Genomic DNA, 11,900 nt, shown 5'->3' with positions numbered 1-11,900 from the left:
CACAGAGACAGAGACATAGACACAACACATAGAAAGACATTCATGGAGAAGCACACAGACACATAGACATAACACAGACACACACGTAGACACAACACACTCAGACACAGGTACACACAAACACACAGACATGTACATACATAGAGGTACACAGACACAACACACACAAAGACACATAGACACAGAGACAGAGGCACACATAGACACACAGAGACACAATACACAGAGACACAGGCACACACAAACACACAGACATGTACATACATAGAGGTACATAGACACATAGACATAACAGGATATACATGTAAGGGGAGTTTTCAGGCCCCAACTGATTCTAAGGAACCAGAAGCAACTTTCATGGAGCCTGTGTGCCTGTGAAAACCTAGTGTCCCAGCCAACTCAGTCTTTCCAATCCCCTCACTCAGTTGGGACCCCCAGCCAGTACCAGAGCTAGACTTTAACCAGCAGAAGTCTCCAGACCCCTGCTCCATGCCCATCATGCCCCACTATGCAGGTAACTCCTCTTAACTGGATTGACCCCTCCCCTAGGCAGCCTTCCTATAGCAGGCCCCTGCTCTGAACTCCAGCTTTTACCTGTGTTGGTCTTTACTTTGTGCAGCTAAAATTTAACTTAACAAGCCCCCTCCCATCAGGCGATCTCTTATAACCTCTGGGCTACCATGGCAACAGGAAGGAAGCTGACCCACACCCCTCCCCCTCTACTGACTGCTGGGTTTTATGTTTCTCGTCTGCAGAAAACTCTGGGTCGGAAACGTGTACACAAGGGCTCCTTCAAAGATGGTAAGTGGTTCCCAGGGAAGCTGAGGGCTGAGCGTGGCCAGGAAGGGCCAATCCGGGGACTGCGTGGGCCTGAGAAGATGAGGTCAGGCTGGGCAGGACAGTGAACACAGACCGCAGTTGTTGATGTGACTGTCGCAGCTAGTAGAATTCCCTCGAGTCCCTTTGTGACCCAAGGACAGGACAGAGCAGCTCCCCGCTATCTGGAGTATCCAGTGAGACCCAGGTTTGATAATAGGCATCAGGCCTCCAGAGAGGTAGATACTCGTCTCTGCTCTTGGCATGGAATATTCCCAGTCCAAAGAGAGGCCCCTGGGTACTGCAGCTTGTGAGGAGGTAATAGCATGGGTTGTTGGGTCTACCTGGTCCCCCCGAGGCTGTGAGGCTTGGAAGCTAAGAGGTTCCAGGACACAGTGACTCCAGCAAGAATGTCCCTCCCTCCTGGCTGTGTTAGCTCCAAGCCCCTGCAAAACCTCTGGGAAACTCCTCGTGTGGATCAGCAGCACTGTTCCAGTCTCTGATGGTAGCAGCTGCACAGGCTCAGAGGCGCCCTCTGGGCTGGCCCATACCAGACTCGGCTGGTGGTATTGGTGTTGGGTGGCAACCAGCATACTCAGGCCTCACCTGAGAACCCCAGCCTTCCTCTCTCAGACCAGGCACAGCTGGCTGTGCACAGCTCTGGTTGGTCCGCTTGGCCTGACCTGCATTCAGTGTGCCACATTCTACACTGGGCTGCTATACTCTTCCAGGCTGAGCACCACTGTAGGACCCAGCCAGTGGGCCACAGCAGAGCCTGCATGTTTTTGAGAGCCTTGTGGGGCCCTTGGGAGGGCCATACCACCTCCAAACCCTCCTGCAGACAGGTGGCTCTTCTCTCCCCAGATCCCCAGCTGTACCAGGAGATCCGAGAGCGAGGTTTGAACACCAGTCACGAGTCTGATGATGACATACTTGATGAGCCCTCCAGCTCAGAGGGAACTCAGAGAGCAGACACCACCATCGTGGTCAAGAGCTATCGGCCTGCCCAGCTCACCTGGAGCCAGCTCCCAGAGGTAAGGAGTCCCACACCTGTCCTGAATATCCAGGAGGACCCAGGGACGGCAGGAGGTCCCCATGGCCTTCCTTCCCCCAACTTGTGGTAGCCCAGGCCCTTATAGATTCTAGAGCCACAGGGATACACAGTTTGCTTTGGGGGGCAGTGTCTTCTGTTTATGTAGCAGGAGGCCTTGCTTAGCCTGACCCAAAAAGAACCCCTTTCCTAGGACCCTCACCTCACTGGGGCAGGAAAGGATCACAAAGGAAAAGAGACAGGAGAGCAGCCTCTCCACGCTCCCCTTATTTCCCACATCTGAAAATGGGATCCTGTCCGAGCTTTGAAGGCTCAGTCAAAAGCAGGGTCAGGGTGGTAGCCCTGGCACATAAGGGCTATGGCATGAGAGACATGACTGACTGCTGTTAGAGGCACTCCTGTCCTCTGCAGCCTGTGGGTGTGGTAGGCAGAAGGGTGATAGGCCTAGCTTTTCCTTCATTTCAGTACTAAGGAGTTTCTTGTTTGCTTGCTTGCCATGGGGTTGAGGGAACCCCCTTGAGAATGAGACCCCAGCCAGGGAGGTCTACAGCAGGGCAGACTCTGTGCCTCACAAGTGAAAATGCCCAGAGGTATACAGTTATATCATCCTACTAGATGCTAGAAACCGGGGGGTTGGCTGGGAGGTGATTCCCCCAGTCTGGGATGGGGCCCAGCACACTATACCCCATAGCATTGCCCGATATTTAGAGCCTGACGTACCTAAACTTGGAAAGCTGCAGGGGGCCCACCTGCCCCCCTGGGGGACAGTGCCTCTCCCCAGCCTGTGGGTAGGAGAGCACAAATGGATCCAGTTCTCCATCCTGGGAGGCCAGGCTTTGTGGCAGTCCAGCCTGCTCTGACATGCTCTATAGCTACAGGTGTGAAGGAGCCACTCTAAGGCAGCCTGGGGACCACTGGCCCCAAGGGATGAAGAGTACAAGTGATGAGTCAGAACCTCCCTTGACAAGATTGACTCAGCTGCCCAGGCAGAGTCTGACTCACCATTCCTCTGGACTCCCGGTCCATCTTCCTGACCTAGCCCTAGGGCTCTATAGATGGAGTAGCATTGTCCTGGGAGACTTTCATTGGGAAGAAGACATAGCTGAAGACTTCTGATGGCGGTGGCGGCGGCTCTGCCTGGGCTCCTCCCTTCCTCCTCAGGCTGTTCTATCCTCCTGGGCCAGAAGGGGATGGATGGAGGTGGTCTTACTTTATCTGTAGGACCTGTGATGCATAGCTTGTTGGCCCATGTTTTCCTCAGGTGCTGGAGTCAGGTGTCCTGGACACACTGTCAACGGAAGAACGGAAGAGGCAGGAGGTGAGACCACCAAGTGGGGTGTTCTGAGCGGGCTATAGCCTGAGCTGTCCCTAGACATGGAGCGGGCCACACAGTGCCCTGGGAATTAGAAACAAGAGTGGTACCTTCCGTCACCTACCATATTGGCTACCTCGTGGGTCAGGTACAATGATGGCTGAGGACTGAGCCCCTTCACTGCCTTGTAAGTCCTCAAGCAGCATCAGGGAAGGGCCAGAGTCCTGGCCAGGAGTGAGGGATGTGGGTCAGTGGTAGGTTTGCCCAGCATGTGTTCGGCCCTGTGTTCGCTCTTCCACAGAAAGCAAAGTCCCATCCACCTCCATGCAGCACAAGTTGGTGAGCCAGAGAACACAGGGATATGAGCTTGTAGCCTATGCAGCCATCATGACAACCCTCTGAAGGAGACCCACACCCCAGTCTTCCCTCCCTCCTAGAGCACATCCATTTTTTTGATCATTGTCTTCTCCTGCAGGCCATCTTTGAGATCCTCACGTCTGAGTTCTCGTATCTGCACAGCCTGAGCATCCTGGTGAATGAGTTCCTGCAGTCTCGGGAGCTGAGGGCCACTATGACCCCGACAGAACACCACCACCTCTTCTCCAACATCTTGGATGTGATGTCTGCCAGTCGCATGTGAGCCTCCCTATCCTTCCACACCTAGGTCTCCTGGGTCCCCAAAGGTGCCGCTTTACCCTGCCTCCAAGTGGCTATCTCTGTAGTGATATCAGTAAGCTCTGGGTGGGCCCTGGGTTGCACCAGTGGTGAGAAGCTTGGAACAGCTGTTGGCTTGAGAGAAGATGTGACAACCTATAAAAGCCCTTGAGGGTAGGCTGTGGGGACACCATGCCTAGACTCTATCTTGGGAGAGGGGAACACTTCTCTTGTGTATAACCCTATACTACCAATGGTTGTCTCACCTCAGCCCTGAGCAGCAGGACTGCCCATGGTGTCCTCACCCAGTCAGGTGGCAGCCTCGAGTTGCAGCCCCAGGTCATATTCTCCCCAGCAGTGTCTGGTGGCCAAACTGGGCTCTAGTTCCAGGGCCTAGAATCAGAGGAGGGCCAGGAACGCAGCTGTAGGCTGAAGAGAGCATGTCTGCCTTGTGTGTGTGTGCAAGTGTTTCTGTGAATGTGTGTATGAGTGCTTTGTACATGTGCACCGCTGTGTATGTATCATTGCCAACTACCAATGGATCTCTCAGCCCAGCACTGGGCATAGTGTCTTCTTATATGTGTTTGCGCATACTTATGTGCACATGGCCTAGCTACTGCTGCGATCCAGGAGACCCCAGGCCTCCCACTTCCTTTAGCCTTGGCCTCACTATTTATCCAATAGTGGATAAGCTGGTGCCTGGGCCTAGGTGGGGTCAGAAAGAGTAGGTCACAGGGTGCTAGCTCACAGGCTGGGCCCTCCAAACAGGATGTTGGCTCCTGCATGTCAGGGTCAGCCTGGCCCTCGCTTCGTCCACTCAGCCTGCTGCTGCAGTGGGTGCTCTCTCCAGGAAGTTTCAGAGGAATTTAGGGAACAGGACTATGGATCCCTGGAGACAGAGGCTTCCTGTAAGAGATTCCAGGGGCTGGCTGTGGAAACTACCCACACATTGACTCATTGGAGGGGAAGGGTCCCGGGAAGTGGGTGACCCTCATGCAGATTCCTGCCCCTGGTGTGGTCCCTTGATGCTGTGCGGCCTCTGATTGCTCAGCATGGCCATTGCTGTTCTGGGCTGCGACTCTCTAGCCTCCTCCCTAGCTGTTCACTGTGGTCTCCTCTGAGAATTGGCGCTATTTTGGGCCAGTATCAGGAGGCTGGCCCTTCTAGACCTTTCCAGGAAACCCTAGGAATTATGCATTTCAGCTGAGTGGCCTAGCCTGTCCACTTGTGCATGGTGGGCCTGTGTCCAGACAACCTCAATTTCTGTTCATTTATGGGGTCATGTGCCTCTGAGCCTCCTTACTAGGTAGGCAGCTTCCCAAGGGCCACTGGCTCTCAGAGTGCACTTGCTTATAGCAAATAAGGTCCATGCAGATAGAGGGTCCACATCCAAGCCTGGGGAGGATCTTCTCAGACAGACGGAGTTCTTCCAGCTGAGCCAGAGCCTAGAGAGGTGGGCATAGCTTAGGGTCAACCACTGGCTCCACACACCAGGCAGCCAAGAGAACTCTGGGCCAACCTCCGATGTCATTCGCTCACCTTGTTACCAACCTGCTTGGCTCACTGGAGTCAGACTAGCTGTTTCTCCAGGACCTCTGCCAAGAGCCTGGGCCTCCCAGTTTGTCCCCGAATGGGCTGGATCCCATGAGTGTGGACCGTTTGTGAAACCTTGCAGGGAGCTTGGCTGGCAGAATCACCTTAGTTTTAAGACCCATCCCTAGGGAGAGGTAGCTCTCCCTGGGTCCCTTAAGGCCCCAGTGTATCATAGGATCTCTGTCCTCAAGCTCATACCCAGGGACAGGCATAGGGGTGGGTGTTACAAACGCAGTGTGAAGAGCTGATCTGTCACAGGGTCCCCTGAGGGTCGTGGGACAGCCCTCTGCAAGGAAATGTGGGCTAGCCTACACAAGGTTCTGCCTGACCACTGGCACCTGCTACATACTGCCTCCAAGAACGATCTGTGTGGACTTTTTTTGTGTCTTGTGTAGGTGTGTATACACACCCACCAAAACTGAGCCTTCGCTTCCCCAGCCATGCCTCACTTTGATGCCGCAGGTTCTTTGAAGCCCTGGAGCAGCGGCACAAAGCTCAGGTGTGCGTGGAGGACATCAGCGACATCCTGGAGGACCACGCCGAGCATCATTTCGACCCTTACATTGCCTACTGCTCCAACGAGGTCTATCAGCAACGCACCCTGCAGAAGCTGTCGTGAGTGGGGCCTCTGCATCCCCAGCCCACCCCACACAGGTCCCACCTGCCCACCCGACCTCTTTCCAAAGTCAGAGTGACTCAGTGCCCCCGTTGCAGGAATAGCAATGCAGCCTTCCGGGAAGTTCTGAGGGAGATCGAGAAACAGCCTACGTGTGGGGGCCTGCCCATGATCTCTTTCCTGATTCTCCCCATGCAGAGGGTGACCCGGCTGCCGCTGCTGACAGATGTGAGTGAGCATGGGGGAAGGGGGGAGGCTTGGGTGTTGCCATGGGAACCCACCTGGAGGCCCCGCCTGCCTCTCTGACCCCTTTCCTCACACTCACAGATCTGTAACTGGGTAATTACAACACATATAAGGTGGTGTGATTAATCTTGCTCACTTTGCAGTCACTAACGTGTTGCTGTAGCCTGCAGACACACACTTAGGCATGTACACACACACCCTTGGCCCTGCAGAAATAATGCTTCTGGTCCCACACTGCTATTCCCCAGGATGGCAGGGGCAGTATGGGTGGTACCAGATCTCCCTGCTTGGCTTGGCCCCAGAGGTTCAGAGGCCATCTGTGGGCCCCAACAGGACCCTCTCCCACATTTCCAGATTCTGCTCCATGTAGGGCCTCCTGGGAGGGGCTCCCATGCTTCCCAACTACTCTCTCCTCCAGACACTCTGCCAGAAGACTCAAGGCCATCCCGAAAGGTATGAAGCCACCAACCGTGCCCTGAAGGCCATCAGCAAGGTGAGGCAACTTCACTGATAGGAGAGACCCTGGGTGTGGCGCCGGTTTGTGGTGCTGAGAGGAAAAGTGACTAGATCCAAGCCAGTGCCACCAGAGGGGAGGCACCAATCTGTGTTCAACTCAACCCCACAGCTGGTGAAGAAGTGTAATGAGGGGGCCCACAAGATGGAGCGCACAGAGCAGATATACACACTGAACATGCAGCTGGACTTCAGTAAGGTCAAGGTAGGTACCATGCCAACCCCATACTGTACTCTGCTGTCCATATCTTAAATCTGGGGGTGGGCAAATCTGCCTGGCAGGGCGGGGGCGGGGAGGCACCTAGGGCTGTTGATCTTCTTGGGCCTTGGATTCTCTGTGGGAAAAGAGGCCCATGAGCCTCCCTGACTCAAAGGTAAGGAAGTGTCAAGGCCTCTCCAGGACTGTCCCCAACCCCAGCTTAGGTGGAACATTCCACAAAAGCCCAGAAAAACCAGAGCTGGCCATGGCTGTCCTTTGTAGGTAGAACATGGTACATGTGGGACAACTCAGTGGCCATTCCTTAAGGTTTAGTCCTAACAAGGACAGCAAACTCAATTCAGGGAGGCAGGGAGTATCCCTTCCACACCACCTTCACTTCGCTGTGTCCCATCTCCTCCATCCCTAGTCCCTCCCGCTCATCTCTGCCTCTCGCTGGCTGCTGAAGCGCGGGGAGCTCTTCCTCTTGGAGGAATCCAGTATCTTTAGGAAAATTGCCAGCCGACCCACATGCTACCTCTTCCTGTTCAATGATGTCCTGGTTGTCACCAAGAAGAAAAGGTAGGCGCTGGTCTGCAGGTGTCAGGCTAGAAAGCAGCTGGGAGTTAGGAGGGATGGGGAGCAGGACCCTCTGACCTCGGCATTCAGTGCTATACCTCAGTTGATCTAGGTGGCCAGTGCTATACCTCAGTTGATCTAGGTGGCCGGCGGCTCTGTCAGGTCTCTGCTCTCTACAGGCTGGGGTTTCCCTCTTCGGCCACAGAAGCTCCTGGAATTTCTGTCCCCAGGCCCAGGAGACAAGCGTTAGGAGCACTCTTGTGGTCAACTGACCCTGGTAGGAAAGGCCCTGATGAGTCTCCTGTGTCCCCACAGTGAGGAAAGCTACCTGGTCCAAGACTACGCTCAGCTAGACCACGTACAGGTCAGGAAGCTGGACCCCTCGGAGCCCTCACTGCCCGGAGGCAGCAGCCGCAGCTCCTCCGTGCCCTACCCATTCCAAGTGAACCTGCTACACAACAGTGAGGGCCGCCAGGAACAGATACTGCTGTCGGCGGACTCTGTGTAAGACGTGGGACCTAACTAGAGGGGAGTGTATGCGTGCGTGCATGTGTGCGTGCGTGCCTGCCTGCCTGCCTGCCTGCCTGCCTACATGCATGAGAGAGCCAGAGTCCCATGAGGATGGGATGTGCTGAGCTGTTTCCTGAGAGCTTACTAGTCAGTGCCATGCAGGGCCATAAGTGAAAGGCAAGAAAGAAATGAATCGCTTACTGTCTAGTAGCTGGGAGGAAGCTTTAAGCAGAAAAAAGGAGGAGTGACCACGCGATCAATGGGCATGCTGTTGTCAAGGTAGTGCTTAGGTCAAAACCCCAAGGCAGGGAGGGAATGAGGCAGCAAATACAGAGAAGGGAGCAGTGCTCAGCCAGAGCACGGCCATGCAAAGGCCCGAGGCAGGAACATCCTGCCATCAGGCACCAACATCAAGGCCAGGGGCTGAAGCACAGCAAACCTCAGAATAGTCAGTGATCATAGAACAGGTACTGGTACCACATAGGGGCTCATGGACCCCAAGTAGGAAGGAGGGCCTCAACTCTATACTCTGTGGCCTCCAGGAGTGACCGGGCCCGGTGGATCACAGCACTCACCTACAAGGAGAGACAGTGGCAGGGCATCACCAACAAAGGAGGTGAGTGTGGGTTACAACCCTGGGGTTGAGCCGGTCTGGACCTCAGGCCACACCGCAGCGTCGTCAGGGCACCTCACTCGGCTGCTGGACCTTGGTCTGCCGTACATACTGTGACTATATAGAGGTAACCCGGTAACCCAGCTTAACCTTACCTCCTCCTTAGGAGGCCTGAGGTCCAAGGAATAAGACAAGGCTAGGCCATCAAAATGTCACCTCTGGCCCTGGATGTTCTCTTAAGGGGGAGAAGTCTATCTGTGCGTGCCAGGTGTCTAGCCTTACACCCCTGCAAGGCCGCTCTTTATCCAAGGGAAACTGTCCATCGTATGCTGGGACAGCTGGTGCCGTGTGTCTGTGGGAGGACTACTGCAGGAGGGCTACTGCCCTCCCAGGGCAACAGAGCACTCCTGACCTAGCTCTCTCCATTTCCCCCCCAGAACTCCCCCAGGTGGAGGTCACCAAGGCATACTTTGCCAAACAGGCTGATGAGATCACACTGCAACAGGCTGACATCGTCCTGGTCCTGCAGGAAGAGGATGGTGAGTGTGGGTGGGGCCACCCAAGTGGGTGTCAACCAGACACAGCTGCAGAGTACTGGGCTGCGGCAACCAGCACATGCTCAGCCTGCCTCGCCCCCCCCCCCCCAAGAACTTTAGAGCTGGGGAGCTGGCTTGGTTGGCATAAGGACTGATTGAGGTATGGTGGCATATGGCTTGTGGCATCCCATTGCCGGAGAAGCAAAGGCATGCAAATGTTAAGGGCCCCTTTATCAGCCAGCCTAGCTTCATTGGTAAGCTCCAAGGTGACGAGAGACAGTCTCAAAAGACAGAGTGGACAGCACCTGAGGAACTGACATTATGACCGTGGGTGCACATGTATGTGAATCCACATGCATACTCCACACATACACACCACACTCAGTTTCTCCACAGGGGGGATACTGGAATCATGGGATCAAAATGAGTTCATCACTCTGAGCCCTAAGTGAAGCAAATGGGTGTCCGCTCCCCGAGTTGTACAGTCCCCAACCCCCTCAGGAGCCCGTGTGGCCTTGGGCAAGGCCCTCTTGGCTCTCTCTAGTCAGGAGGGATGGTCAGTTTCAACAGTCACCCATGCCCTAGAACCCTCGAGAGCAGAGGAGGAGACGAGAGGGCTCCCTCTCATCTACTGTCTGCATTCAGGCTGGCTACACGGGGAGCGGCTTCGGGATGGAGAGACAGGTTGGTTTCCAGAGAGCTTTGCTCACTCCATCACCAGTCGTGTGGCTGTGGAAGGCAACGTGCGCAGGATGGAGCGACTGCGGGTGGAGACGGATGTGTAGCTGGATAGCTCAAAAGCCAAGCTGTGGCAGATGCAGCTTCAGTCCTCCGACCAGCAAGTGGGCCTGCCTGCCTCAAGGAGTGGGAGGAGTTCGTCATGAAATGCAGCTCAGATCCTTCCCATAGGTTGAGTGCCGAACAATGAACATGTATAGATTCCACTTGCTTAGCCATCTTTGAGGCAAGCTCTAGGGGCTCCTGGCCTGGCCTCTTACTGGACGCCTAAGCTATACTGCTAACACTCATACAGTGCTGTTGCCTTCAGTGAAGACACCATAGGGCCACCTCCCAGCTGCACCCCTCCATCCAGATAGGACAAAAAAAGGCCGGTGTTCTGAGAGGACAGTGCTTGGTTGCAGGTGACCTGAGGTACCAGTGGGGATATTGTAATTACAGATCTAAATAACATTAAAGTATTTCTTTAAAATCTTGTTTTACATATGAGCTACCTGTCTTGGTGAAATCCAAGGCATATAACAGGTGGGTGGAGACCAGTTTCATGTCCGTCCTTAGCTCTGGCACAAGGCTCTGCTTGTGTGGTCAGGGATGGTAACGGCGGGACCTTGCATGCTTAGCCTGGCCACAGGGTCCTGAGAACTGGGACACAATGGGGACACTCTGGTGTGGTGATCTTAGGCCCTGTGCACCTCCTGGCCAGAAAGGCAGCCTCTGAGCTGACTAGGGCTGGACCAGGTGTGAACCCGGTTTGGTCTGGTTGCTCAGGTCTCTCTAACAATCCATTCAGTCTGGTGCTGAAGCCCATGTCTTTGCTTGGCCGGTGCTAGATCAGGATGGAGCACCCAACATATACTGTAGAATCTGCCTCCCTTCCCACTGGGCTTGATCTTGCTACAGAAGTGGTGGATACAGGTGAACTCCCCTAGGTACAAAGCACAGACAGTGATATCCCTCAGGCCTGGGAAAGGGCTGTGCCTCCAGATGGTGAGGGTCAGCCCCTGCCCATGGCCAGCCAGAAGGACCAAGTCCAGGCTCAGCCTGACATCAGCAGCATGTGAGTGACTGCTTTGAAAGGAGGGCCAGGCCAGAGTTCAGGAAGCAGGCATGGCTGGGTTGACTCTGAGATGGGCCCAGTACCTCCTTCAACCTGAAAGGGATGAACAGCTCCATCTTCCTCACCCCAGTGCCCTGCTTTGTTGGAGCTGCTGCTGTGTGTGTGTGTGTGTGAAGGGGACAGTACACCGGTGGCCAGGGAGTGGGTAGTGGTGTGTGAATGCAGATGCTATGTGCATGCTGACAGGTACCTGTGGCAGAAGTTTAGGTGCCTTGGTGTAAACCCACTTCCTGTGGCCTCTGATTTGTTCCCTCTGCTGATCCCCCGGGGAACAGGTCAAGGAGAAGCAGCAGGCTGTTACCAAGCACACTCAGTAGCTAGATCTGGGTGGACTGGAAGCTTGAGGCTCTGACTCTGAACCCACACTATAGACACCTGGGGCAGGTGACCCGCAAGTGATGCCAGGGGGCAAAGATACTGCAGCCCCTGGGGGGAGGGTGGGCAAGGCTAGAAGACAGTGGACAGTAAGCAGACATCTCATACTGACAGAGGCCATCTGGTATAAGACCCTGGTCAGGAAACCTTCCCCCAGTGACAGACAGCGCCAGCCCCCACTTCTCCCCTCCCCAGCTGCAGACAGCCTATCCTCTGTGTTCTCTCTGATATATTTTCACACTTCTCTCCAATAACGGGGATCATATGGGGTGCCCTTCCCACCTACTCAGCTGAGGAGACTCTCCACCCCTCCTATCTGCCAGGGCTGCAGGGACCTTCATATTGCAGATCGGGTAACTAAAAAGACTCCCTCCCCACTCAGGGTCAGAGGCTTGCAGGAGGCCATCAAGGATTCTAATATCCTAACCATCTCCA

At 54.9% G+C, this 11,900-nt stretch overlaps 1 protein-coding gene across 3 annotated transcripts in view; it reads left to right on the top strand.

Annotated features, from left to right (window-relative positions):
* The window catches only part of Arhgef16 (Rho guanine nucleotide exchange factor 16), a 26,577-nt gene extending 16,132 nt beyond the window's left edge, over positions 1 to 10,445 (top strand). For all 3 annotated transcript variants that reach the window (XM_031379703.1, XM_031379704.1, XM_031379705.1), the window contains 13 exons: positions 756 to 801; positions 1,681 to 1,850; positions 3,129 to 3,185; positions 3,655 to 3,815; positions 5,889 to 6,041; positions 6,141 to 6,270; positions 6,707 to 6,781; positions 6,914 to 7,006; positions 7,428 to 7,579; positions 7,892 to 8,080; positions 8,629 to 8,702; positions 9,137 to 9,238; positions 9,881 to 10,445. In XM_031379703.1, the coding sequence (XP_031235563.1) occupies positions 756 to 801; positions 1,681 to 1,850; positions 3,129 to 3,185; positions 3,655 to 3,815; positions 5,889 to 6,041; positions 6,141 to 6,270; positions 6,707 to 6,781; positions 6,914 to 7,006; positions 7,428 to 7,579; positions 7,892 to 8,080; positions 8,629 to 8,702; positions 9,137 to 9,238; positions 9,881 to 10,020 (1,542 nt within the window). In that variant the 3' untranslated portion in view covers positions 10,021 to 10,445. The remainder of the gene's footprint in view (positions 1 to 755; positions 802 to 1,680; positions 1,851 to 3,128; positions 3,186 to 3,654; positions 3,816 to 5,888; positions 6,042 to 6,140; positions 6,271 to 6,706; positions 6,782 to 6,913; positions 7,007 to 7,427; positions 7,580 to 7,891; positions 8,081 to 8,628; positions 8,703 to 9,136; positions 9,239 to 9,880) is intronic.
* The last annotated feature ends 1,455 nt before the right edge of the window (positions 10,446 to 11,900 follow it).

The sequence above is a fragment of the Mastomys coucha genome, unplaced genomic scaffold (genome assembly GCF_008632895.1).
Source record: "Mastomys coucha isolate ucsf_1 unplaced genomic scaffold, UCSF_Mcou_1 pScaffold18, whole genome shotgun sequence".
In the NCBI taxonomy this organism is placed as follows: Eukaryota; Metazoa; Chordata; class Mammalia; order Rodentia; family Muridae; genus Mastomys; species Mastomys coucha.
The sequence above is the reverse complement of the archived record's forward strand: the minus strand, read 5'-3'. Positions and strand labels throughout refer to the sequence as shown.